The sequence below is a fragment of the Furipterus horrens genome, unplaced genomic scaffold (assembly GCF_987537825.1).
Source record: "Furipterus horrens unplaced genomic scaffold, mFurHor1.1.pri manual_scaffold_5, whole genome shotgun sequence".
Classification (NCBI taxonomy): domain Eukaryota; kingdom Metazoa; phylum Chordata; class Mammalia; order Chiroptera; family Furipteridae; genus Furipterus; species Furipterus horrens.
In genome coordinates, this window is record NW_028327175.1 from 51,412,272 (window position 1) to 51,439,959 (window position 27,688).

The following is a 27,688-nucleotide window of genomic DNA, read 5'->3' on the forward strand; positions in this document are numbered from 1 at the left end:
GTTTTAAAAATTCTGGATACTAATAGTTTTCAGATTATGTTCTTTGTAGAGAGCTCCACTGTCTTCTTGTGGTTTGTAAATCTTAGGCAGTATTGATTTCTATTCTTCCGTGCGATCTGTTTTTACCTTCTATGAAAGGTTTTTAGGAAATTCCTTTTTACTCTTAATGTTCTGTATCCTAATCTTACTGCTGAACGTAAAGGCTCAGCTTATTATCTTAATTTTTCATGAAAATAAGCAATTTTTCAAAGAATCTAATAACAATAGACATACCCAATGCATAAAATAACACATCCAACCATGATACTGTCAACAGTTTACTGCATAATTTTTCCTATATAAAAAATTCTAGATATTATTCCAAATTCAAAAAAATGGTGCAATAAATACTCTTGGGTCCATCTCTTTGTTCAGGATTAATTTCTGCAAGTGGAAGTTCTGGGTCCAAACCCAGGTTATTCTGAATTTTAACTGATGTTGTCTAAAAAGGTTGTACCAATTTAAAAGGCAGAAAATGTTATTTTCTGATACCCTAAAATTCAAACATTAGCTAACATGGATAGAACATGTTTTAATATTCATTTTTTATGAGGTTTATTTTCTAATTTACTAATTTTGGTTTATAGCAATATCCATTCTTTTTGAATTTTTAATTTTAGCCATATCCTTATTAGGTTACTTTTTTGTGTGAAGAGCAGCCTATTCTTGTTCTATCATTGTATCATTCCATGGAATCTCACTGAAGATCAGAAACAAAGTTTTTAAAAGGCCTCAGACACCTCTTTAAATGATCAAAAAGGTAGTCTTCTACTTGCCTCTTTACTATCCCTATGGAATATATGCAGTTTTCAACTTACTGATTCTCTGAGTGAACAGAACTTTCTTCAGAAGTGCGATATTCATAGAGTAATTAACGGTCCCTGTTTTGACCTAATTTTCTCTTAATATCTTAGTCTAACTGTTCTGTTTATAATCCATTTCAGACATTTGGACAGATTTGTCTAGCTCTTATCTCAATACTTATGGCTTCAACTTATGTTACCAGCAGACTCTCCCGTTGTGGTGTCTTGGTAGTATGTTACCCTAGGTAGGTGCTGGGGACCTAATCCTGGTCCTTGATGGACATTCAGACATTTATAACAAGAAATGTTTCACAAATGGTATCTGATATAGCACAGTTAAGATTAATTTTAACCAAGTCTAGTTAAGGTTAAGACTAATAAATCAAAACACATTGCTTACAAATAATTATCCATATCCAATTATCATATGACTACATTTCAATTCTGAGTTTAAGTCTAATAGGATTCAAAGGAAAAACCTCCTATTTGTTATGAACCACCCAGACAGAGACTCCCTTCTAGAGTCTTCAAGCATTTCAGAAGCCAATGAATAAAAGAAACATAAGATCTGAACTGACAAAAGTCTTTTTCTAAGGTTAAATATATAATTATTTAGAGGGGATGGGGAACAAATTGAAAGGAATCAGAAAACACCTTCACATTAATCATTCTTTTCATATACTTCAAATTTGTACTTAATGCCTTTCTCCTCCTGGATACCAGAAAGAACACCTGGGTATCTGTTAAAGAAATATACATATAATTAATGAATGTATCAATTAAAAAGATAACTTCCCTGAATCTAAGCCAAAAGGCATAAACCACTGTTAAGCTGGGTGAATATGCAGATACACTACATATGTAAACAAAAGGCAAATTTCAAAATGTATGGGAAGTTTTAAAAAAAGTATATATTTTTCCTTTCCTTCTGATTCCTAATTCTTCCCCCAAACACTAACTGCAGTTAGCAGCTTCTCTTTTATCTTTCCACTCTGTCACCCAGTTAATATAACAATTCTTAAGAACATTCTGCAAGTCTTAAGACTTGATGAAAATACAATCACCAACAAAATACAAGCAAACGAACAAACAAAATCTAGGTCTTTCACTGAAGGCTGTTCTGACCATTCTAGTTTCCAACCCAAATCTTGATGCGCTTCCTTAGTGTTGCATGGGCTGCATCCCACTATGGTTCAGGTGGGGGCCAGGAACACCTGCTTTAATAACACTTCTGTTTGACTCTGGTTCTGCGTGTGACACTTGGCTATCAATAAAATATTGTCAGCCTCATAAAGAATTTAGTATTGTGAGCACATTACATTAAATGCTCTTCAAATGTTGTCTATTAATATTACTAGTTTGTTTTGTTCCCCTATTTTCTAAACTCATTGTAGGCGAGGGTAATACAGGAAAAAATTTAAATCTTATGTAATATCCAACACAATACTGAGTAATAAAAACAATCAAACTTTTGTTGACCAAATTTTGACAGTCTGATAAAAAGAATTATATACATGAAATAATAGCATAATAAAGAAAAGAAAAAGACTTTTTTCTCGAATAATTTATATTTCAGAGGAAAAAGCTATGTTTCTTTTTACTGTTTTCTGAGCTGTTTGTTTTAGTAGTAGGATAGCTTTTTCCTTTCCTAAAGAAATCATTTTAGTAGGCCAACTTTTAACCATGACTTTAATATATTTGGAATTAATTACCAAAAGCAACATGTACATTTTTTTGTGTGTAAAATTCTCGACTACCAAGATTGTCAGTTAATAAGATAAAAGCAAAGTATCAAAGTTATTTCCAAAACCATAAATAAGAACTAAGAAATAGCTACTGGCTGGACATGGTCACTAGCCATAGTATTAATGATAATCTTCTCTATAAAACTAAAATTTAATTCTGCTTAAGATTAATTTTACTTTCCACAATATTCACATATTCAGTCTGTTTCCATGATTATAACCACCTCATTACCGTAATTGCAAATTTTTCTGAGGGGCATATTGCCTAAGAGCTACACTTTAACTCCGAGTTTAAGTCTAACAGGACTTGAAGGAAAAACCTCCTGTTTGTTATGAACCACCCAGACAGAGACTGCCCTCTAGAATCTTCAAGCATTTCAGAAAGCCAATGAATAAAAGAAACATAAGATCTGAAGTGAAAAAGCATTGTGAGAATAATACAGAGGTGATTTGATGGAAAGTCTAAGGAATAGGTAAATACAGTTCTTGAAACAGTTATCTATACGGGACAAAGCACAACTAAAACAAAATGACGACTCCATAGAAACCACAGCCTCAGGAGGAGAGAGATGCACGAATAAGTGGACAAATATGCCAGGGTCCTGTTGGTCAATCAGGAAGAACAGAAGAGGAACCATCAGCCCATCTGAAACCTACTTGAAGTTGTCCATTGATAAGGGGCATCTGGCCCCAGCTCTGGAGCCAACTACTGCCTCAAAGGCATACTTCTGGTCTGTTATGCTGTTTTTCTGAATGGTCACATGAAAGGTGAGTAACTAGAAAAAGAAGCCTCTTTGGAACTCCTTAAGCAAAAAACTGTTGGCATAAAATACTGGGGCCTGCAGGTTTGTTTGGAGTCTAGTGTGAAATAGCCCAAGATACGTAGAAAGATTTCTTCCAGGTAAGATGAATGAGGGTGTAGCTTTAGAGGACAGGCTGGCACGGTGCTGTCAAAAGAGTAACTGCATAGACAATGGCCCCTGGTGGTGGTGAGGCAGATACAAAGTAAAACCATGTTACTTTGTTAAAATTAACTTCTGCTTTTAGGTTTCCACCATTTGTGGCTTCATCTACACTCTTAATTTTATTCTCTTCATTCTTCACAAATGTCCTCTTTCATCTAGATTTCATTATAATAGTGTGTTTATTTCCAGGAAGTATGATGTTTATAAAGAACAGTGTGTTTGTACTGAAACCTATGAATTCACAATAGGCCTACTGATTGTGATAATGAGGGTATAAACTAAGTGGTTGCTATGGGGAACAAAGAATAATGATCACTGTTCATTTCTGGACAGTAGGGAACAAGACTAAATTCCCAACAGTACGGAGCAAGACTAAGTTCCCAAATGTACAGCTGCTTGGAGAGAAAACAGCTCAAAAATTGAGCAATGTTACAGACTTTTAGGGATAACATATATTCTCTTTGTCTTCAGAGATTTCCTTCTCTACGTCATGAATGATGACCTACTCTATATCTCTCCTAATGGGGTTCTTTCCACCCCATGTTAAAGAGGCTGTTGGTACAGGCTTGAAAGCAAGATGACCATAAAATTCTGCAATGGAGAAAAGGACTTCTTATTTTTTTCACATAACTTTGTTTAGAAGGTCCATTTTGGATGAATTTCTTTGGGTTTTGGCTTTGCACAGCATTTCCTACCTGAATCTATACATCATTAAATTTTTCAAAGACATCTAAAGAAGAACTGATAACAATTCTTCACACATTCTTTGAAAAAAATAGGAGAGAACATTTCCCAGCTCATTTTATGAGGCCATTATTATCCTGGTACCAAAACCAGGTGAAAACATTACAAAAAAAACAAAAACAACAACAAAAACCAAAGCCCAATATCTCTTATGAATATAAATGCAAAAACCCTCAACAAAATATTAGCAAACTAAATCCAGGAACACATAAAAAGGACTACACATTACTTCCAAAGCAATGTAATAGTGTAATAGTGTATTAGTATTGGTGTATTTTGTCTTATTAAAAACAAAAACCACGTAATCTTAATAGACTCAGAAAAAGCATTTGACAAAGTCCAATGTCCCTTCATGATAAAAAACATTCAATGAAGCATAAATAGATCTTCAATGTGATAAAGGGCATGTATGAAGAACCCACAGCTCACATCATACTTAACAGTAAAAGACTGAATGCTTTCCCTCTAAGACCAGGAACAACACAAGTATGTTTTGCCCTTGCCATTTCTATTTAACATCGTACTGGAGGTTCTAGCCAAGGCAATTTGGCAAGAAAAAGAAATTAAAAACATCAAGATTGGAATGGAAGAAGTAAAACTATCTCTGTTTGCAAATGGTATTATATACAGAAACTCAAGGAATCCACTAACAGATGGAACTAATGAGTTCAGCAAGGTTGCAGGAAACAAGACTAATACACAAAAACCAATGGCATTTCTACGAACAGTCTGAAAATAAAATACTTGTTGCTGAAAGCTACAAAACATTGCTGAAAGAAATTAAAGAAAACCTAAACAAGTAGAAAGACATATGTTCATGGTTTAGAAGACAAAAAGTACTCTCCAAAGTGATCCACAGATATAATACAATCCCTATCAAAATCCTAGCTTGCTTTTTGTCAGAAATTGACAAACTGGTCATAAAATTCATATGGATATGCAAGGGACCGAGAACAGCCAAAACAATCTTGAAAAAGAACAGAGTTGAAGGACTGGTACTTTCTGATTTCAAGTTATTACACAGTGGCATTAATCAAGACAGTGTGGTACTGGCATTAGAACAGACATTTAGATTAACGGAACAGAACTGAGAGTTTAGATATGAACCCTCAGATTTATGGTCCACCGATTTTTGAAAAGGGTATTAAAATAATTCAATGGGGGAAAGAATAGTTTTTTCAACAAATAGTGCTAAGACAACTGGATAGCCACTAATAAAAGAATGAACTTGGACCTATTCCTTACACTATACATAAATTAACTACAATGGACCAGAGACTTAAAGCAAGAGTTAAAACTATAAAACTTTTAAGTAGAACACATAGGAGTAAATCTCTGTGAGTTCAGATTAGGCAATGGTGGCTTAGGTGTAACACCAAAAGGACAAGTGACCAAAGAAAAAAATAGAAAAAATGGACAATGTCAAAATTAAAAACCTTTGTGCTACAAATGATATCATTTAGAAAGTGAAAAGAAAAAAAAAGTATAAATGAAAAAAACATTAGAAATAGAAAATGAAAAGACCATTTAAATAATGGGAGAAAATTTGTGAAGCAAGTGCTGATATATACAGGGGTGGGCAAAAGCAGCTTTACAGTTGTTCATATGGAAAATAATACAATAATTAATAAAGAATAAGACAAGAATAAACTGTGTTTCACATATTCACAACTGTGAGCCTCTTCTGCCCATCCCTGTATTACAACATGGATGAACTTGAAAATGGCATGCTAAATGAAAGAAGCCAATTCTATAGGCATCTCTATAGAGACAGAAAATACATTAATGGTTCCTAGGTCTAGGAGGGTAGGTGAATGGAGAATGCCTGCTAATGGGTACACGTTTTTTATGGAGGGTGATGAAAATGTTCTAAACTTAAGATTGTGGTGATAACTGTACAATTCTGTGAAAACACTAAAACCACTGAATTGTATACTTTCAATGGGTGAATTTGTGATGTGTGAATCATTTTTCAGTAAAGATATAAAATATTTCATTTCTATGAGTCAGAGAGCCAGAATGGTGTTTAAGTTATCAAGTATCCTAAAAGGATCAGAGCTTTGGAAGAGTTCTGATTGAGAAGCATAGGATTTGGAAAAGTATTTAATATGAAGCTGATTTACACAGTAATCTATTCTTTCATTAGTAGCAAAGAGAAAGATAAGAAATGAGGAACAGAGATCAATATTCATATAATGTGACAATCAGCAACCTAAGCAGTATAAGAGAAAATATATATAGTGCGGCAAAGAAACACATATATATTTTTATATAAATATATATGAAATTAGTAAGTGTGACTTTTCTAAGCAGTCACCTTTGGAAACTATAAGCAAAAGCCTGAACTCTAGCTGTTTAGAGCTAGTTTAGAGCCCAAGAAAATCTGTTATATATTTCATTTGACTCAGGACTGCCACCTATTACTCTATAAACTATTATTCTAAAGCTTAGCCATACATTTATTCAGAATTGGCTCTGAATGTTTTTAGGAAGTATTTACAAAAATGCACTCAAAGAATAATGACTGGATTCAACTGAGACTATTTGAAAGAATGTGTTAAAAGCTAGTTGAAAGTGTTGATATAATTAATCTTTAAGCTGAAAAGTGTTTTTCAACAAAAATGCTATGAGCTTTCAAAATCAGACAGTTTCATGCAAAAATCACAACTACATAGTAGAGCAAGTGTAAACTCTTCTTTCCATCTCTACCACTGCTATCTAAGTCCCTTCACCCTTTACCCTTCACCTGAAGTACTGTAACTAACTGGTTTCCCAGCTTCACTCCTGTCCTCTCGGGTCCATTCTCCATAAACAGCTAGAACAACATCACTCAATTGTAAAGCCCTCTAAACCTGCCTTTGGCCTGATCCCTTCGGGCCTTCCCCTTGCTCAGAATGCCCTCAGTGGCTTTCAAGGCTCAGGGGACCTGCCAAGCTTGGTGCTGCCACCGGGTCTCTGCACTGGCTATTTCTGATTCCTGGAATGCTCTTCCCTGCTTCTGGTGTGGCTAGCTTCTTCTTGTCATTTAGATCCTAGTGCAGACATCACTTTTCAGAAAGAACTTCTCAGACTATACAGTATTTATCACATCACATTATTTCCATTCTCCACACAGCAACTCTTCTGATGTTTATCTATTATTTGCCACTCTACCTCTCTACTACCAAAATGTGATCTGGAGAATAGTGAACAGCATCTGTTTCAGTAAACACTCTTTCCCCAATGCCCAGGACAGTGTTTGATGCTAAACACAGACCTCACAGAATGAATGAACAAAGGACTACTCTAGATTTCGGTAAAATCATTCCCAAGTCTGTTAAAGCAGATTTCCAGAAATTTCTATAATATTTGGCTCTAAAATATATTACTACCCCAAGTTCAATCTGTAGAGACATACTCTTTCTTATAGTTCTTAAACTGGAAATCCAAAAGTGCTTCAGGTTAATTGATAACACTTTACTTACTCTGGGAGGAGTTTGTATCTCTCCAAATCAATTTCTGGAAAAAATGCATCACTTTCAAATTCCTGCATGATTCTTGTCACAAATAGTCTAATATGGCCTGGCTTGTTCATGGCTTCCTTTGAAATAAAACAAAAGTTATCAATTTCCTTATTTATCTGTGTCAAAAGAAATAGAAACTCAAAATTTTTGTTTGTTTTAATAATGTAGTCAAGTTTGTACTGGGTATTAAGACCTGCTACATGACTTGTTACCTCTGTTGTGTCAGGGTGAATGGAGCTTGGATTCTCGCCTTCACGTGCATGTGTTTTCCCAGGTCACCCTTACCTAAGAGCTTGCCTTAGTGCACAAGTGTTACACTATCTCAGTTCTGGTTGTCCCCGTGCTACTTTTGTCCAATTTCATATATATATGAGCCCCCGTTGTTCAGGCAGCACAGAGGATTTGCATGCTGTCTAGCCCACCGCTATGGGAGTTAAAAGGTGGATCTTGTGTTCCTGTTCTCACTCGCTGCTGCGAGAATCAACTCGGTATGAATTCCCTCCCCAACATTCCACTGTCGTTTTTCAGTCTTGCCAAATCCAAAGTTAACTGAGCTTCTGCATAAACCTCTATAGCATGCTATTTAAATATCTTAATTCTTTACTTTGAAGCCCTGCAAAGCATGCCCTATTTATGTTGAGAATGGCACTAATCATTATCAATAATTATTAGAGGGAATTAAAACATATTCTGGCCTCTAGTTTGCTTAAATGAACTCTTTTTTCATTTAAGCATTCAGTTTTGTCTTTTTTTCTTTGATGGTTGCTTAGGAAATAAGAACCCCAAATTATCTACTTACTGGCTATAGAAAAATTTACATATACATATATGGATAAAATAGTATAATTTCATGAGACCTTGACTAATGAAAATCCCAAGGGCATACTTAGTGTATTTACATAAAATTTAATAATGCTTCCATTTCCCAGGAGATAGTTACAATGTTTGTAGGTAATTTATTCTGCCTCTTGTTGCTAAGGATTGTATTTTGCCTCATATTGTTAATGACCTTTCTAACTACTGCCTAGAATACTATTGATAAAAAGCCATGAGTCCTAAGTGCCGCTCCAAGAAAGCAATAACTCTTGATTGAAAAAGAAAAAAGAAACACACATATAAATAAAATTTCAAGTGTTTGTTATCTTAAAAATTTCAAATTAGGGCACAGAACAAATTTTACTTTTTCTTTTCAGTTCTGCAGATTATAGTATTATGCCATTTATTCTCTTGCCCCAAACAAATAAAATATTCTACCAATTCTTGCCGTACTAATAATTAGGAAAACTGAATAGGACTAACCACAACAGCATTTCAAAGTCTTTACCAAATTAATGATGTATGACAAGCCTTTTCGATAAAGGGTCAGATAGTACATATTTTAGGCTTTGTGGGCCGTATGGTTTCTTTTACCTTTTAGGTGAAAGCACCCAAAGGTAATACTAAACCAATGGCTGTGGCTGTGTCCCAATGAAATGTCATTTACCAAAACAGGCTAGTAGGCCCAGTCTGGCCCATGCGAAGAGCAGCCTAAATGTTCCACAAGCTATTGTGATGTGAGGTAGGTGGATAATACAAAATTATAACCTGGAGGTTCTACTTCCTTATTATTTACTACATATAGATATATCAAATTATATGAATGAATTTAAGTATTTATATTGTTTAAAAGGTTGCAGAAACAGGAACCTAAGAAACAGTTTTTTGTAATCCCATCTAATATCCTGGTATACCTCTTTTTTCTCAGGTAACTTCAGTATACATATGTTACAACAAGCTCACAAAGGGTAAGGGCTGATTTTTTCCCTCCCCATAAATGTTAATCTTTCATGAGTGTTTTAAAAGAGTAAGAAAATTCCTTTTATTACCCTCAAAATTTTTGAAAGCTGGCAGTAAAGAACAAGGGATATTTTCTCTGTTACCTACTGTTTTCCCTTATGATATAAAATAGTAAAATACTTTTCCCAACCCCTCACATTATATGAAAATTGTTGAGGCTATGCTTTCTGCTCTTAACAAATCCATACACATCTGGTTGGTGTACATCAACTGAAAGTGTACATTTCTCAGTAAGAGATGTATTAATCCTTGAAGAAAATGAGATAACTCAGTGTATCAGGGCACACGAGGGAAGAGAAAACAGTACAGTCCAAGTACAATTCTAAGGGAAGGATTTAAATGTTTTTTAAATTGGAAACATCAACTATTTTGAGTAGGATATAAACTGGTAAAGACTTAAAAATGTGTATATTTTTATTTATAGTGTCGTACCATTTTCAACAATATCAAGAAACAAATAATTCAGATTGATAATATGTCTAACGTACTGTAGGGATAATGTACTTCCTTTGCTCATTACTTAAAAAGCACAGATGGCAGGGAAGCTATAAGAAAGTAGAGTAGAACACTTCTTTGTACACTATTTATAGATAACTTTACTTACCTTATAAACAGAAGTGCCTCCCACTATCCAAACCATGTCCACTTTATTTGTTAATTCTGGTTCCTCAATAAGTTTTAAGGCATCATCCAGACTTCTGGCAATAAAATGGGCTCCTTTTGGAGGTTCCCTGAGATTAAGCACAATAATTACATATAATGTCTACAAAAGCCATTCATACTAGTCAGATAATCTGTATAGGATGCAATAATTATAAAACTAAAATCATCACAAATATGAATCCTTAAAAAAAAGTCAACATCAGTGTGGCATGTGACCAATAAGTAATTTAACCCACATTTGTGTATGTATGGTCCACAATGAATCAAAAAACAAAAACACTTATGTTATCTTGAGATATTTATGGCAAAAAAAAATTCAGAATAGTAGTTATCTCTGGAGGGATGGAGTAAAGACTCACTGGGAAGAGGCATAACGAAACTTACCGGGGTTTATGGTAATGTTTTATATCTTTGATAACAGACTTCTATAGATGCATACATTTGTCATAACTTAGGAAATATACACTTAAGACTTGTATATTTCATTGTATGTAATATTTATCTCAAAAGGAAAGAACTATAGAGATACTGAACTCTAATGATGTACATGCTTAAGTATGTAGGGGAAAATGTCTGCAATTTACTTTGAAATGCATACAAAGAACAAGACTAACTGAAAAATGAGTGAATGATAAAACAAACAGTAAAATATTAATGGTAGAAGCTATGTGGTTTACTGTAAAGTTTTACTGTGACGTCTCATGATAAAATTTTGGAAAAAGTAATATACTTGAGTGACTAGTTAGAAATATTAAACTTTAATATGTCGTGAGTGGGAAAAGAAATTTCATGTTTCAAATAATACAGAAATGAATGAAGTAATAAAAAGTGAACATGTTATTACTTTTGTAATTAAAAATCCAAAAGTAGAAAGGCTAATTAATTTCAGGGCATACCTTGAGTAGCTCAATGTCTCCCAAGCTCTACAACGGTTTGTGTTTTGTGGGTGGGGGTGGGTGGAGGGTTATAATTCCCTTTATAAACGAGGGATGTGCACAATGAGGCTTTCATTCTTTTGTCTGCCTCCTCCCTCACTTCCTTGATACAAATTGTAACTTCACTCTTCGTCATCTCTAAAGGAGTTAAGATAGCACAAAGAATGTATTTTGAGTACATGCTGGAAAAAGACCTGGAGGCCAGGATGAGGTTAAATGAGCCAAGGGACCCTCTGAGGTACTTGGCAGCTGCAGTGACAGGGTTGGATTATGCTGTTCAGGGAGATAAATGAATCCAGAAGAGACATTTGGAGTTGGGAGAGAAGATAATCTAGTTAGTAAACAATGTCTAGAATGGGACCGGTGACAGGACATAGGGTAGAATGGAAAATGGTGACTGATTTACAAGGTGGTATAAAAGCATGTGGACTTCAAAGAAAGGGGCAATTATTTTGTGAAGATTGTGGAACAATGGTTTGAAAATGGTTTCAGGGATTAAGGTAAAGACTACTACTTTGCTCTTTTACAGTGAGTCTGGAAAGGGAAACAAAGAACAGATTTAGAGATTTATTTCAGATTTTAGATCTAACAAAGGCAAGGAGGAAATACTTCTGCAAAATGTTGCTATTTAGGGATTTAGAAATAAGTTTCACAGGAAACACTGGACTCCCAGATGGAGGGAAAAAAAGCAAAGAGTTGAGCTAATGTTTGAGTTCATTAGTTCCTTAGCTCCTTTACAGCACAAATGCTCGAAACTAACACAGTAAATAACAGAGCAAGCACTTAATATTGTCACTTATTTCAATGCTAAATTTCCTTCCTATAATTATTCCAAACTAATAGAGATGGGATTCCCGGACAACGGAGAGGTGGTATGTGGTAGCACACAAACTCTGTCAAGAAGCCTGTGAACATGCTTGATATCTTGTTTGGATCTTAAGAGGCTTGAATTCCCTCAAAGGATTGGCATAAAAAGTGCACATAGTAGGCACTCCCATCATACCATATTTCCATACCTTTCCTTAAAAGCACTATTCAAGGGAGGCTGCTTTTTACCTGATGGATTGTTACATTAGAAAGAAAACATCTAACATTTATTGAAGTGCCTATTTGCTCTCTCAAGTAGTGGGATCAGGCAGTACTTTACAGGCATACCCTTCATGTTACTAGCTGTCCTATGTAAATACACAGGACATAGGCACATTTTTACAGATGATATTGAGGCAGACAGGTTAGGCAACCAGTGGTCACACAGCTAGGAAATGGTGATCCTGGGATTCGAACTCCAGCAGTCTGATGTTGGAGCCTGAGCTGCAACTTCTTATATTGACAATACGTTTTCAACTGGTGGCCATGGATAACAAGGATGTCAGTTTCTGGTTTCCTCAGACCCTGGATGGAGTGGCCTAATTTAGGCAGAGCCCTCAGGCCTCTGTCTTATGGCTTTTGGAAGGCTCACCTGATTATCCCCCAGGTACCATATAAACATTACCTTTTTCCACTGTGCCTGATGTCAAAAAAGATGACATGGCAGATGGAATTCTGGCCCAATTTCCCTGGGGACTCTTAGGAAAGCCTACTTTGAAGGGGACAGAGGCATCATTGTCCTATGTACCATGTCTCTTGTATCTTCTTCAATAAATGTCTCTATTTTTCATATTACATGAGTGGATACCTTCTAGACAAACCTTGTATATTAAACAACCAAACCTAATTACACATACCACAGAGGGGTCATAAAGAAGAAATTAGACTCATCATTTGAAGAGATTTACTGGTTCAACTAGCCCCTGGCTGGTTTGGCTCAGTGGATTGAGCGTCGGCCTGCGAGCTAAGTGTCGCTGGTTCGATCTTCCAGTCAGGGCACATCAGAGAAGGAAAACTCTGACTCCAAAAAACCTCCGCTGCCTTGCGGCATACCTCTTCAGGGGAAAGGCTAAGGGAGTGAACCCCGACAGAAAATCCGGAGCCGGAGTCCCTAAGGCGGTTTGACGTTGTAGTCAACACCGGCAACTCCTGCGGCGCACCTGAAGCCAAGCTGTATTGACTCCGTCTTTCCCTTGGACCCTTCAGCTGCGAAGAGAGGGGGGGTCTGCTGCATGGGCAACAGCAGACCCTCCATATCACCCTGCCCAGGCTCTGTAGCTTCAGCTTCACTGGAGAGGACACTCCAGCGTCATCGCAAGATGTCGATTCAACACGGGAGGAGACAGATACCGTGTCACTCCCGAGTCGGACTGCACAGCCATTCTCGGCGGTGCAGATAGACTCTTAAGAAGCTACACCATCGTCTCTCGAGACGGACGGCTGCCGACGACGACTGGTTCAACTGAACACCTCTCCCACTGAGATTTCTTTCTTTGTTTCAGCTCAAGCTAGCCATAAATAATCTTTAGTATTCAATAATACACTATTAAAGAATCTCTGAAAATGATAATAGTTTGTTACTTGGATTTTACCAAGTAAAAAGATAACAGAATATCCTAGCAACCAGGAGAAAGAGTACAGTATGAAGACTGAGGCAAGATGCACATCAACATATTCCTCATCACCCAAAGACAATCAATGCAAGTATTCTAGTACACTTCCTTACAGGTTTTTACTCATGCCATTCTAGGAGGGATCTGGGAGACAAGTCTATAGAAGCTTGAACTCCCTTGGCCTATAGTTAAGCAATGTTTTTTCCTTCCTATGGTGTGATGGTCTTTGATGTGTTCCCTTGGTTAGGCTATACTCCTCAGTTATTCAGACACTAAAAGTTGATATTTGGATGACTTTAATCTAGGTGCGCCAGATTCAATCCATTGAAAGGCCTTAAACACATATCTGAGGTTTCCCTGAAATTTCACCTGCAGACATCAGCTTTAGCCTTTGAAGAGTTCCAGCCACCCCTTCTGGATGGCCTGCCCTACAAATTTTGGACTTCCCTAGCCAGCCCCAACAACTGTGTAATCCAATTTCCTGTAAGATATTTTTTTAATGATGATATTAGTAGTTTAAAAAACAACTACCATGCCAATCCCAAACTTTCCCTTAAGGTCCAATTCAGGCCAGCCAGCCCCCAGACAGACCCTTGAGGTTCAGAAAATTATTTTAGTGGGTTAGGATCAATGTAAACAACAACAAAAATATATAGAAATCAGGATATATCACACGTGGAGTTATGACATGGAAGTTATGGTGAAGGTAAAAGCACTGGAGTTGACTTCATGGGAAGTTTTAATGCTATCGACTCCCCCATGTGCCCTGGCCTTCCCGCTTTCCAGTTCATTTCCAGGCATCAGGAACTAACTATGTCAGCTTAGAGGACAGAAAATTCCTGGCAGAGGCCAACTGGACATACTTCCTTCTCCTAGGATCTCTAGGATCATTTCAATACACTGAAATTTTTTAACTCAAGGTAAAGAAGTACAAAATACTATTTGGGTATTTTGGTAAACTAGGAATAACAAACAGGACACAAGATTATGACCAATTCTTTTGCCCGTCTTAAATTTATATCTTATTGCATTTAGGGCTGGGTCCAGTGATAGCCACTTAATTTTGGCAAGTCCCCAAACATATGTATTATGATTTTATGTGCAGCTGAAAAGAATTATTAATTTACATTATGTAACTGATATTTCTCCCTACTGAACTGAATAAATGGTTCAAGGAAACCTGCAATTCTGTTACCACAGTGAGATTTAATATAACCTTTTTTTTATATTGGTTTTTCAATTACAGTTGTCCCCTTTTCCCCTAATTTCTCTCCCCCACCCAACCCACCCCCTCTCCCGCAATCATATCCCTCCCCGTTGTCCCTGTCCATGAGTCTTTTATACGGGTTCTTTGACTAATCCTTTCCCTTACTTATCCCTAATATAACCTTTTTAAGGTGCTAAAATCACTCATTTAAGTAACAGAGTAAATTATAATGATGTGGCATAAATAACTGCTTATTTGTTTCCTCTAATCACCTATGTGATTACACAGCTTCATCAATAGCTACATTCATAGTACTTTACTTTGTCCTATACTGACCTCTAACATAAGAAATGGGACACAATTTTTCTTAAAGATTTTATTTCTTTTTAGAGAGGGGACAAGAGGGTGAGAAACATTGATCAGTTGCCTCTTGCATACCCCCAACAGGGATCTGGCCCGTAACCCAGGCATGTGTCCTGATTGGGAATCTAACTGGAAGCTTTTCAATTCGCAGGCTGATGTTCAATCCACTGAACCACACTAGCCAGGGCTGGGACATGATTTTTCGTGTGGTGAATTTATGTTGTGGTACTTACTTGAGTTCTCTACTGAGAACTAAATTAATCCTGTCCTTTAAAGGTCGATTCTTCTCGGGAAGGGAGAACCAGGTCTTCCTACCCATAATCACCAAATTCTGTTTACCTATAAAATCACAAAGAAAGAATAGACATATTTTAGAAATATAGCCTTTCATATATTTATATGTATGCATACATATAATTGTCATATTGACATCCAGTGTATCTGCTTTAAAAAATTAAAAAATTGTAACACTTTACTAAAATTTATTATTTATCACCCATTATCTAAATATAATAATTATTTTTCCTTTTGGCTTTATCCAACTTATATACAACACAGTTTTAATCAATTGTAGTCATGTATAATATAGTAGTGAAAAGCAATGATTCTCAGTCAAAGTACTCAAATTGATTGTATTGTTATCTACTGAGCAAGTCATGTTAATCTTCTGTGCCTTACTATCCATATCTATAAAATGGTTAGGCAAAAGGAGATTTACAGTTGTTCATATGAAGAATACAATAATTAATAAGTAATAATACAAGAATAAGCTGTGTGTTGTGTACTCACAACTGTAAATCTCCTTTTACCTCACCTTGTAGTTCCTGTGTCTAGGACTGTGGGGTTAGAAGACTTAGAACAATGTCTGACATCTAAAAAGTACTGTTTAACTGATATAGTATTCATATTTGTGTACTTTACATTGATAGTCATACTTTAAAAGATAAGATAATAGTTCACTCAGTTACTTAAAATACTTTCAATTGGTGCCTCTTTCCTTAAAAACTTTATACACATAGCTTCCATTTTTGGTTTAATAATTTAGGAGAAAAAAGCTTGTGAGTCAAATGTTTGGATCAAAGGAACATACACATTTCTCATTCTTGGTATGTTGTGACAAACTACTACAAAAAGGAGTGCATTTACCTTTTCTTAAAGAATCATTATTAGCCTGATTTTTTCAAAACAAAAACACTAAATACTTACAAACTACAAGTATTAAGACTAGGCACTTTTCCGTATTTTCCTCTTATTACCAGACTACTTAGGATTATAGAGGGTGGTTCATGTCAAGTTTTTAGCTGCAAGCTCTTGCCATCTTGTCTCTATCAGTGACCTAAGTGCCAAGTTTGTATCTGTTCTGTTAAAGTTGTGCTGCCCCTGCTCCTTTCTGACCGTCTCTGTTTACTCTGCTATTCCTCCTTCTATGACCAACTATAGATCTTAGGTTTTAAATGGGTATTCTCCAACCCCATATTCTTTTCCTTGGTTATCCTTTTCTTTCCAGTGTCTCAATTCCCCTAGGATCGTATGCCTGAATATCCTACAAGCACCTCAAAATCATTACAGTTGCACACTATTTTCCATATCACGCAGACTCTTAAGCTGAAAATATGATTTCCAAATCGAGAATCATGTAACCGTTCTTTGGACTTTTACTGCCTCCACTGTCTTAGTTCAGGCTTCATCATCTCTTCCAGTTGCTATTCCAAAGGCCTTCTCTGGTCTCTAGAGCCAACTTCTACCGAGCTGCCAATTCTGCCCAATACCTCAGCTGTACATGCGCGCCCACAGAAAATTTAAAAGAACTTCGCAAACTTCATACAGATCAGTGGTAAGACAAAAGGTCCCAGTTTAACATGGAAAACTTCACATTTAAGTAAAATCTGCACTGGTAACCTTACTCAAGCAGGACCCTTGGGGAACCTCAATCACTTAAAAATTCCCCATTACCTTCTGCTGAAGTGGTTGTGGTCATTCTTTGGAAATACTTGTATTCATTCCTACAAGTTAGAGAAACACATTGTTACTCAGAACACTTTACCGTGGGCTCCAGCTCTAACGCGCCCGACAAAGGGTGCGCAGGACGGTGGCGGTCTCCAGGACTAGGACTTTGCTCGGGGGCAGGGGGCCGCGGGGAAAATGCCTCTCGGGGCAGCACAAACGAGACGGAAATCAATAACTTGGTCTCCCGGCTCATGGAAGCCCAGGCCCAGCTCATGGCAGGTTAGGTCGCAAGTCCAACCCCATCCTCCAGCGCTGAGTAGGCCCAGCACCGCCAGGTCCGGCTGCTTCCACCAAGGGCAGCTTGTACCAGCCTCTGTCACCTCACACCAACCCATTCCCGCCCCGCAGGCACCTGAGCGGGGGCCATGGTAGGTCTCCGTTCTTCCCAATGCCCATGTTCTGGGACACAGCGGCGATGCAGTTTAAGGGACGAACCATGACGGCGGCACTAAAACCCTCGGAACTGGCCGGCCACGTCGGAATTCCACAGGAAGCTTGGCGCGAAATTGTGGCCACACCGCCCCTCCCGATTCCTTTTGTGCACGCGAGACCCCGCCCCCTCCCCGCCCTCTCCCCGCCCCCTGCCCTGGCGCGCAGCTGGGTCGCGACGTGCTCGCCCCCGCAGACGTTCGGGAACTGGGGCCGCGGGCTCGCGCTCCTGCTCAGCCCGGCCTCCGGGGTGTCCCTCCCTGCTCCACGATGTCGCGCCGAAAGCCAGCCTCCGATGGCGCGGCCGCTGTTGGCCCGTCCCCTACAAGGCAAGCGGTTTTGAGCAGATTCTTCCAGCCTGCGGGAAGCCTGAAATCCACCTCCTCCCTCACGGGTGCAGGGGAGAAGGGTGAACCTGATTCTGACTCCGCAGCGCCTCCAGCGTCCACTTTCCAGCCTCTGTTGCCGCCACACGTGGTGGGTGTGGTCCAGGACGGGGCGGGGTCGTCGGGAGAGGGGGCGGTGCTTGTGGGTGGGCCGGGAGGAGGCGGGGCACGTGCGCGAGAATTACGAAGAGGATGGTGCCAGAAGAGAAAGGGGCCAGATTCAGGCAGGTGAAGGCGTGGAAAGCTAGGCCATCCTCCATTCTAAGTGTCGTTCAAAAATTGTAGTTTCCCCTAGAGGTAATAGACTTGAGGCCGAGAATCACACAGATTCTTAATGGCAGACCAGAGACAGGAACTCAGGTTTCCTGATTCTTATTCTGATGAGGGTAGGGGCCTGTGGGCAGAGGATATATCTTTTACTCCCTCTTTTTTTTTTTAAAAACCTGATTGAAGGTTGAAAATAACCTTTATTTATCTTATTTGTTAGGGCTCTTTTAGGTGCCACTCTTCAACTGAGTAAAATAAGTAGTTGTGTTTTTGTTGTTGTTTTTTTTAACCAGGAACACTGCCACAGGGGTGAGCCCTCCTTGGGTACCCTCCTTCAGTATTTCTCAAACTGAGGATGTTGATGGTGATTGTTTTCTGCCACCCTCTAAATTTTAATGAGAGTGACAGCTTGGCTGCTTCAAAATCGTATCCCCTTAATTTATATATATTTTTTCCGTATAGTGATTAGTTCTCTCCTTTTTTTTGTTTTTTGATGATAGTCCACATATTTATGACTCACCAAGATTTTATTTTATACCCACCATTTAGAATTTGGTGAAGGATGTAAGGTTTTGACAGACTTCCTACCAACAAATGTTTATAATCTTGTAGCATCTTCAGTGGTGAACATAAAAATTACAGTTAACATTTCAAAAATGATCCTGTTCTTTTATTGTCTATCTAATTACAGCTCTAAATAAATATTTTCTCTCTTAAAGGTATTTTATTGATGTATGTAAGTAGGGTAATTCAAGTTATATAATTTGAGATAAATAAAGGCTGATTGAGTAAAGAAAGATGGCAGCTTGGTTCTAATTAATTGTAGCAGGGCTTGAGATACTGAGACTCATGACCTGTCAGTTTCCAGCTTGTCTTTGTTGATAGTTAAAAGGTTGACCCACAGGTCTTTTCAGACATCAAAGTAGAAGATGCTAGGAAGGAGGACGGCAAGGTCCTTGCTGTCATTCAGAAGTAAGGCTTAACTTATTTCGCATACATCATGTTTTGAGATTAGAGATAACACATCCTTTTCTAACTTCTATAGGTTGCAGAAATTGACAAACGTAAAAAGAGACCACTAGAGAATGATGGACCTGTTAAAAAGAAAGCCAAGAAAGTCAAAGAAAAGGAAGGACAAAGTGATTCAGTAATGTCTGGGAACCTTGGTAAGTTGTTTGGTTATGGTTTTTCATTCTCACCAGTCATGGCTCTGATATCCTTGCATTATCTAGGGGTCAGAAGAGGCTGTTTCAGAGAGTTGTGCCATTTTTTTTTTTTTTTTTTTTTTTGTGGAGAAAGATCTCCATTGTGCTATGGAGTGGCCCACTCCATTAAGTGGTGGTGGTTTGTGTACGAGTGGAGATAAGAGCTGGAGTCCTGCAGTTTGGTTATAGTTCCCTCTAGCTAATTTTGTCCTAATTATAAAAGTAAAACATGTTTGTTAAAAAAAGCAATGCAGAAATGTAAAAGGTAGACAGTGAAAGACCCTGTAACCCCTCTCTTTCAGTGAGGCCTATTGCTAATTCTGGGGGGTACTGTATATTCTTTCAGGTTTTTCTATTTATACACATATATAGGTACATACATAGACCCACAAATTAGCTAATGACACTTTATAAGTTGTTTTATACTGTATGTGTTAATTTGCAACTCTTTTTCCACTTAGCGGAACATTTTGAACAATTTTCAATGTCAAGACATGTAGATCTCGCCTGTCCTTTTTTAGCATGAAGCTGCTTTTTCTGTACATGAAAAGGCTTTGGATAAAACCACCATTCCTTAGGTCCCATATATCTATAGGTGGTGTTGGATATGTATGTGGTTGAGCAGATTTTTCTCTGGTTTTTGGTCTCAGACAATTTGTGATAAGGGAAAATGGAAATGCTTTCTTCATTATCCCCATACCTGCACCGACATAAGCCTTTCTGAACTCACAGTAGCTCAGGGATGAAGCTTGGAGGTGGAATCTTCCTTGGCAGTGGTGGAAGTTGGGTGGTAGGGTAGGGAAGGATGGTGAGGAGGGCATGAAAGGAAGCCATCAAAGGGTCTCAACACACACACATTAAGTCTTTGCCCCTAGATCCACAATGCTCCAGATCCAGTCAGGTGAACTCTGAAGCTTGTGGAAATAAGGCCATAGACATGGAAGTTTTTGAAATATGAACTTTACATTTTACTTAAAAAAAAAAACGTAATGGGAAGAAAAGAGTGTCCACCAGCCAGAAGAGTTGCTGGCTGCTTCACCTCAAGTGTTGGTTTTTGTTTTTGTTTTAAATTCCAGTTAACATTGAATATTATTTTATATTAGTTTCATGTGTACACAATAGTGATTAGACAGTTATATAATTTACAAAGTGATCTCCCTGATAAGTCTAGCACCCATCTGGCAACGTACATAGTTATTACAATATTCTCGACTCTGTTCCCTGTACTGTACTTACATCCCCATCCCCTCAAGTTTTTATAACACGTCAGTTTTACATATTCTTTCTTTTGCAAGATTTGTACCCCACCCCCATCCTGGGAAAGTTTTTTTTTTTATCCTTAGGAAGACAGCCTATGTGTAATATACAAACTTACACTTTTGAAGATTGATTCAAGTAAGTATTTTGAAAGGAAGAGAGTAATACTAAATAGGATGAATATATCCAATCAAAGAGACTCACACAGACATTTTTCTAGCTGTGAGATTAATAAGAGATAAGATAAAGTATACTTCTAAGAAGAGGTTTAAATAGAAATATGAAAAGTTTTAAACTTTTACACATGAACAAAACCCAACTTTTGCCCTCAGAATGCTTTTGCTTTAAAAAGGAAGGTAAGAGATAGATAATAAGTGCAATTCCTGTTTCCTTATATGTAATAGTAGCTACCTAAATAGTATTGCTCTAAAAGGTAACAATGTTTTCTGTCATAAAGCAGATAACGAGTAAATGATTATTTCTCTCTTTTTTTTTTTATGGATTAATTGCTTATAGATAACTGCTAATTGGCAGTTTTTAATTAAGTTGGGGAATTAGCAGAGCATTTCATAGGAAAGGTAGCTTTGAGACGGCTCTTGATGAATGAGTGCAATCTTGACATGAAAATTGGTGGCAAGGCCGTACCAGGGAAGAAGAATAGCATGAGTAAACCTGTGGAGGCTGGAAAGCAGGTGTGAGTGCAGCAGTGGTCTGGTTTCCTTGATTGCATTCCTGGGGTCAGTATCTTTAGGTCTTTCTCTTTGAGCTGGTCAGATTTCCCAGTCCAGAGTCTCCCCAGCTACTGCCTTAGTGGAGGGCACTGTTCTGAGAAGAGGCTCTCAGAAGAGGCTGTGTTTCTCAGCATACAGTGAGGCTGTTTCCGTTAGTATTCTTTTGGTTCAGGCACAGTAAGTACTGCAACTCAGTTGTGCCTGGTTTTGCCTTTTCCACAGAAGTTTCCACTTCTCTGCTGACGTGAGAAAGGACAGCTGCCCTTGAACATAGGGTAGAATAGGAGGGCTAGGGGTCAATTACTTTGAACCAATCCTCTTTATTTTAGGACCTTCCTTTATTCTAGTTTAAGAGCTACTGGTGCCCTAATTCCTGAGCCTTTTAAGCATTTTGTGTCGTAAATATAGGATTGGGTCTTGGTTTTCTTCACTACTGATTTAGGATTTAGCTTTCAGGTATGCTAAATTGGTTGTTGCATATTCATTCGTCTAGTATCAGATATTTATTTGCATTTCTCACCTCCCCTTTTCTTTCTGTACTAATGGAGTTATAGCTTAAAACAAAACAAAACAAAACCGAACAACAACAACCAAAGCCCTGTAGTTTCTAATGGGGTTTTAGGACCAAGTGAAATTAGAAATTAGATGTTTCAAGTATGCCATCTTTACCTTGAACTCAAGTTTCTTTATTTTCTTGTATTATAGCTAGAGCTATTTCTTTAGGACAAAACTCCTTCTTTAAAAACCCTATGCTGGTTATGAATTGACATAATGAGACAAAATACTACTGTTTTATTTTCTTATGATTTGCTAAGAGGCAAAGAAATGTCTGAGGACCAGGATTATTTCAAAGTCTCTGGAAAAACTGAAAGAATTCTGCTGCGATTCCGCCCCTCCTCAAAATAGAGTCTGGAGAGAGCCTCTTCAGGAAAGATTTGCAGTTCTGCCAAAATGTACTGATTTTGATGATATTGATCTTCTGCGTGCAAAGAATGCAGTTTCTTCCGAAGATTCCAAATCTCAAACTAGTCAAAAGGTATGTAACAATTATATAGATGAATACCCAACTACCAAGAATAATAGTTTCTGAGGTGCCGTTAGGTTCTGTGGGCCCACTCAGGGCATGATCATCTGAATTAGTTAAGGGGTGTGAGAGTTCCTTGACTCGCAGTTCCCCAATTGCAGATGAAGAAGTTGACCCAGAGATGAATGACCTGGAGAGGAAGGGAGAGCACTCTTCAGAGAACAATGCTGCTGATCCCTTTCTCAGTAGAGCTTTTATTGAGTTAGCTATGCAGAAATGCTTGGCTTTCAAAAGCAGCCCTCCACACAACCATAAAGAGGATTATGAAAGAGGAACATAGATCAATACATTGTAACAATAGGTTAGACTTTCTGGTCAGACCACATTGCAAAAGATTAGATTGTACTCCTTGAGTTAAGGATTCTGTTGACAGTTAAACATCCTGCTGATACAGATCTAAAGCTGAATAAAGCAGGACAGGCCTCAAAAGGTACATTACGTTCCTATTCCTTCCCCCTAGCGTGTGACCAGTGGTGTAGTATTTGGAGCATGCGACCAGCTGCTTCCCGTTTTCGGTCAAGTCTTTCCCGTTTTCAGTCAGGTCTTTCCCGTTTTCAGGCCTGGCATGTGCAGTGGTTACAACTTTCTATACTACACAAAACGATCTCCTACAAAGGGAGCTTTTACTTTTTATTTTATTTTGAAATACCTGGAGATTCTGATTTACCTTGTATTAAGGAGTGATGAATTGGTTTGTATTAAAACAAAACAAAGCAAAAACCCCAGGTGATTCTGAGGTATGGTGCCTGGATCAGAAACCATTCACTGACTTGGGATTCTTATTGATAGTACAAGCACAGTTTCTTATAGTCCTGCTAGTAGTTGTCATGATTAGCCTGGATTGTCACGATCGGCAGCTTATATAGATGTTTTAAGGTTTTCAGTTGAAAGCTTGGCTGATACAAAGTAAATTCAAAGGTAAACCAAATGAATACATTTCTCCTACTGTTTTATAATTTATTAATGTTTTTCATCATTGCAAAATCAAGAAATTTAACTCTTGCTCTGTCATTGAAATCTACAAATCAGAATAGTGTTTTTTAGCCCAGCTTTAAATTAGAATCACTGGAGAACTTAAAAAAAAATACTGGTAGTAAGAACTTGTCCTTAGAATTATAACTAGTTTTCAATAAGAACTGGACATTATGAGAAATGCTCACAATAAAAACTGGGACACAGGACTTGAGCAGCAAAGCGAGGCGTTTATTCACAAGTTTGCAGAGTCAGGTGCACCCTCAACCAGGAGAATGTGGGTGCCAAGTAGACAAAGAAAACTGGTTTTATAGTAATGTGTTTAGGTCCCCCTCCCCTCCTCCTCCGTTTCTCTATTACTGGTTACTCCTGAGTTACAACCTAACGGGATTATCTAAATGCCTCTATTGTGATTTGTAAATATGCTACTACTGTCAACTACCTTCTCCTGTTTTCCCTTTGTCTGGTGATGGCTATCTTTCCCCCTTCAGGATGTCCATTTTATGATTTGTAAATATGCTAATGCTGTCAACTCCCTTCTCCCATTTTCCCTTTGTCTGGTGATGACTATCTTTCTACTGGTTTGGGAGTCACTATTTCCTTGTTTCTTACAACACGAATAGTGTTAAAAAGCTCTCGATTTAATGTGTAGTCATAGTTGAGAACCATTGAACTAGAGGAATATGACAACCTTGGTTTCCAACGCCATCCCCCCTCCCCCATCCCCCCTGCCTGGGAGTTTTCCATGATAGTGGGGTGCATCAACCCGAGCTCCGTTTGGCCTTGAGCAGCCCTCAGACTCCAGCGACGAGATAAAATGGCTGAATTCAACAGTTTCTTTTTTCTTCCTCCTATAAAATAACCCCCTCCTTCTGTAGGAGCCCGGTGTTGGGCCATTCGCAGCATGGCTTCCTCCCTGCTTGCTAATTTCCCTCAATAAACTTCTTTTCTTCTGCTCACTGCGTCCTCATGGTTCTGTGAGTGACACCTTTCTTACAGAATAGTCTTTAAAAATTTTTTGAGTGATTAAAATTAATGAAAGCTATAGATTCTTTCCTCAGAAAAAATACCAAGCTTGCATCCATTAACTTATCTTAGATCATCAGGAAAAAAATGATGTTTTGTTTTTATTTTTTATTTTTTTTAGTACTTAAAAGCACTTGACCAGAGTTTAATGGTCATAAAATATAGAGGTCAATAAGTTTGTCTACTGAAGCTCACAATTTATTAATTAAAGAATTTACTCTAGGGCCTCACAGAAGCTTATTTACTATTGCTTTATGAATAGAACGGCTAACTTGGCATTTCTGATTCATAGAAATTTAGAAGTAACAAGTTAGAAGGAACACCTAGAAATGGTATATGGAAGTTATTACAAGTGCTAGCTGAGTATTTGATGGCATGGAAGGTCACAGACAAATGGCAAAAAGCTACTGAATAAACTTAAATGCCCAATGGTCTGGGACCATTAGTGTGAGGTCAACAACCCTGTGTGTCTAAAAAGTCCAGCCATTGTTAATAGAACGAGAATGGTTTGCATGACATTGATGTAACCTGGTAGCTTAGGAGAGTGGCCTGGAATGCACATGTGTGAATAATGACACTTCACTGTACTAGTCAGTGGGGCAGTAGACACCATTGTGAGAGCATGTGTGCTGTGTGGCTGTGGCATTCAAAGTAACTGGGTGAGTAGAGCAATGAATTTGCATAAAATTTTGTGTTAAGCTTGAAGAGTCTTCTGCAGTAACTATTTGGGTGATTCAGAAGACTGCAGCTATGTGCAACTGGTGATTGGCAGATTTATCACAGTAACACGCCTGCTCATGCATTATGTCTCCTGCAGTTTTTTTGCAAAACACCAAATCACCCAGTAACTCAGTACACCCCCTACAGCCCAGAAGCAGAACTCACCCTTCGACTTATGGCTTTTCCCAAAACTAAGACCACCTCTGAAGGGAAGAGATTTCAGACCATTGATGAGATTCAAGAAAACACAGTACAGCAGCTGATGGTTATTGGGAGAACTGTGTGAGGTCTCAAGTTTCCTACTTGAAAGGGACTGAGGCATCATTGTCCTGTGTACCATGTTTCTTGTATCTTCTTCAATAAATGTCTCTTTTTCATATTATGGCTGGATACCTTCTGGACAGACTTCTTATGTATGCATAAAACTTTTTCCTAGGTGCCTACTCTCATCCTACATACGAAGAAGGACTTTATAGGAAGGACTTTTAAATTTCCCTCCCTAGGGAATATATTTTTTGAAGTATTACATTTTTCAGTATGTAGTATTCTTGCAGTTTACAAAAAAGTCATGGAAATGAAGAAGAAAGTCCCCATCAAAATTAAAAGCAAATACTTTATCCAGTATGATATGTTGACCCACTTTCCTCTTGCTGCACCACTCCATACCTAACTGTTGTGTTATTGCGCATCTTCAGAAGTTTGCTGGGCTACACTTTCAGATAAATTGCATCTATACCTACTGTCCCAGCCAAGCTGAATTTTTAAAACGTTTAGCAAGTGTAAAATACATGTTTCTGGGTTTTCTCTTGGACCGGAGTTCTCCCCTCTGGGCCATATAGGACGTTTCTCTTTTTTCTTCCCTTGTCGGCCCCTAGTTTTTAAGGCTATATTTTTAATTCCAGGGGTAGCTGGTAACTTTTTTTTACATGTTGGCAGTGACATAGTAACAATTACTTAGAAGTTAATTTCATCCTACAGATTTGTCTCATTTTACCTTTTGTATGAATAAGTCTTATAAGGAAGGAATTTGCTCTGAGCTGTGAATTAATTATGGTTTTCATACAGGAAAGTAGGGAAAGCAGGAATACTGATGTTGAAAATGTAACCTTGTGGTTTATACCTTACAAAAGTTTTTTATTTTATTTTATTTTTATTCCATGAAGCATACTAGTAATTAAATCAACCATAAGTCATTAAATTACACATGAACTCCTTTAAAAAAAAAAAAAACACGGAGAAGCACTGAAATCTCTAAATTACTGTCACCCCAATAAATTTAATTTAAAAATATTGTAAATTACAACACCACTTTTCTAAAATTTCTAATCGTGTTTTCTTCTTGGAGTATTTATGGAATATACTATCTTTTAGACTGTGCTGGAAATGTAAGACATTGCAACTTTAGCTATTCTCATGCTTATTGAAGGTGATTCTGCCTTACATCTAGAGACAGATTCATGCCTGCTGACTGTGCCGTACACACCTGAAATGAATAATGAAAAGAGAAATGTTGATTACAATGGGTTTAATGAAATTAAAGTAAAAAGTCTATAAAACATTAAAATTTTTAGACTTTTAAAACTTGCTTTAAAAATTATACAGTAGTTTAGTTTGGCTCTTTTTTTTTTTTTTTTTTTTTTTTGTCTTTCGAAAAAATTTTAAACCTACAAAAAATCGCTTTGTACTTCTCAGGCTCACCGATTGTTATCTTTGTATCAAATTTGCACTCTCTGTTTCTTGGAACTTATGTTATAGTTAGTACTTTTTTAACTATAAAAAATCACTTGGTTGTCAGGACAAGACACTTTCTGATCTCAGTCATTTTGGATCATCACATGGGAGTTATAAAAACTTACAGAAAATTTCTGATTATAAACCACCTAACAAAAGGAGCAAAAGCATCTACACACCATTAGAGTTACAGTACATGGAACTGAAGCAGCAGCAGAAAGATGCCATTCTGTGTGTGGAGTGTGGCTATAAATATAGATTCTTTGGGGAAGATGCAGAGGTAAGTTGTGTTTTCAAACCTGTTTTTATGTTTTTCTTGTCTAGCTTTAAATATTTTCCAGTATTTTGTTTTGTTTTCTGACCTTTTGTAGAAGTGAATGTAATCAATTACCCTTTAAAAATGCTGCCATTTAAAGTAAAAACTAAAAATAAACACAAACTTGGTGAGTGCTAGACTTGTTGGGAAGGAAGTGAGGGGTTCCTATTGGAATGTTGGTGCTTAGTATTAACTCAGTAGCTTTTATCCACCAAAAGTTGATGGAATGAATCAATTAATTAATGTACCATAATCATGTATCTATGTTTCCTAA

At 37.6% G+C, this 27,688-nt stretch overlaps 2 protein-coding genes across 4 annotated transcripts in view; one reads left to right on the plus strand and one right to left on the minus strand.

The window, feature by feature from the left end:
* Positions 1 to 1,426: 1,426 nt before the first annotated feature.
* DHFR (dihydrofolate reductase) lies at positions 1,427 to 17,785 on the minus strand. Of its 2 annotated transcripts, XM_090276429.1 has the most exons (6): positions 17,643 to 17,785; positions 17,237 to 17,286; positions 15,517 to 15,622; positions 10,240 to 10,366; positions 7,761 to 7,876; positions 1,427 to 1,582 (listed from the first exon to the last, which is right to left on the minus strand). In XM_090276429.1, exons 1-6 carry the CDS (start codon positions 17,726 to 17,728, stop codon positions 1,504 to 1,506), a joined length of 564 nt encoding a protein of 187 aa, XP_090132555.1. In that variant the 5' UTR covers positions 17,729 to 17,785; the 3' UTR covers positions 1,427 to 1,503. The 2 variants fall into 2 exon arrangements, with proteins under 2 accessions (XP_090132555.1, XP_090132556.1); XM_090276430.1 differs by lacking the exon at positions 17,237 to 17,286 and having other exon boundaries at positions 17,643 to 17,699.
* Positions 17,786 to 17,905: 120 nt separating this feature from the next.
* Positions 17,906 to 27,688, plus strand: part of MSH3 (mutS homolog 3) — a 145,855-nt gene continuing 136,072 nt past the window's right edge. Inside the window, exons 1-4 of one of the 2 annotated variants that reach the window (XM_090278976.1) lie at positions 17,906 to 18,193; positions 19,418 to 19,538; positions 22,381 to 22,601; positions 27,163 to 27,378. In XM_090278976.1, the coding sequence (XP_090135102.1) occupies positions 17,990 to 18,193; positions 19,418 to 19,538; positions 22,381 to 22,601; positions 27,163 to 27,378 (762 nt within the window). In that variant the 5' untranslated portion in view covers positions 17,906 to 17,989. Of the gene's footprint in view, positions 18,197 to 19,417; positions 19,539 to 22,380; positions 22,602 to 27,162; positions 27,379 to 27,688 lie in introns of both variants that reach the window. The other variant, XM_090278975.1, reaches the window with a different exon arrangement.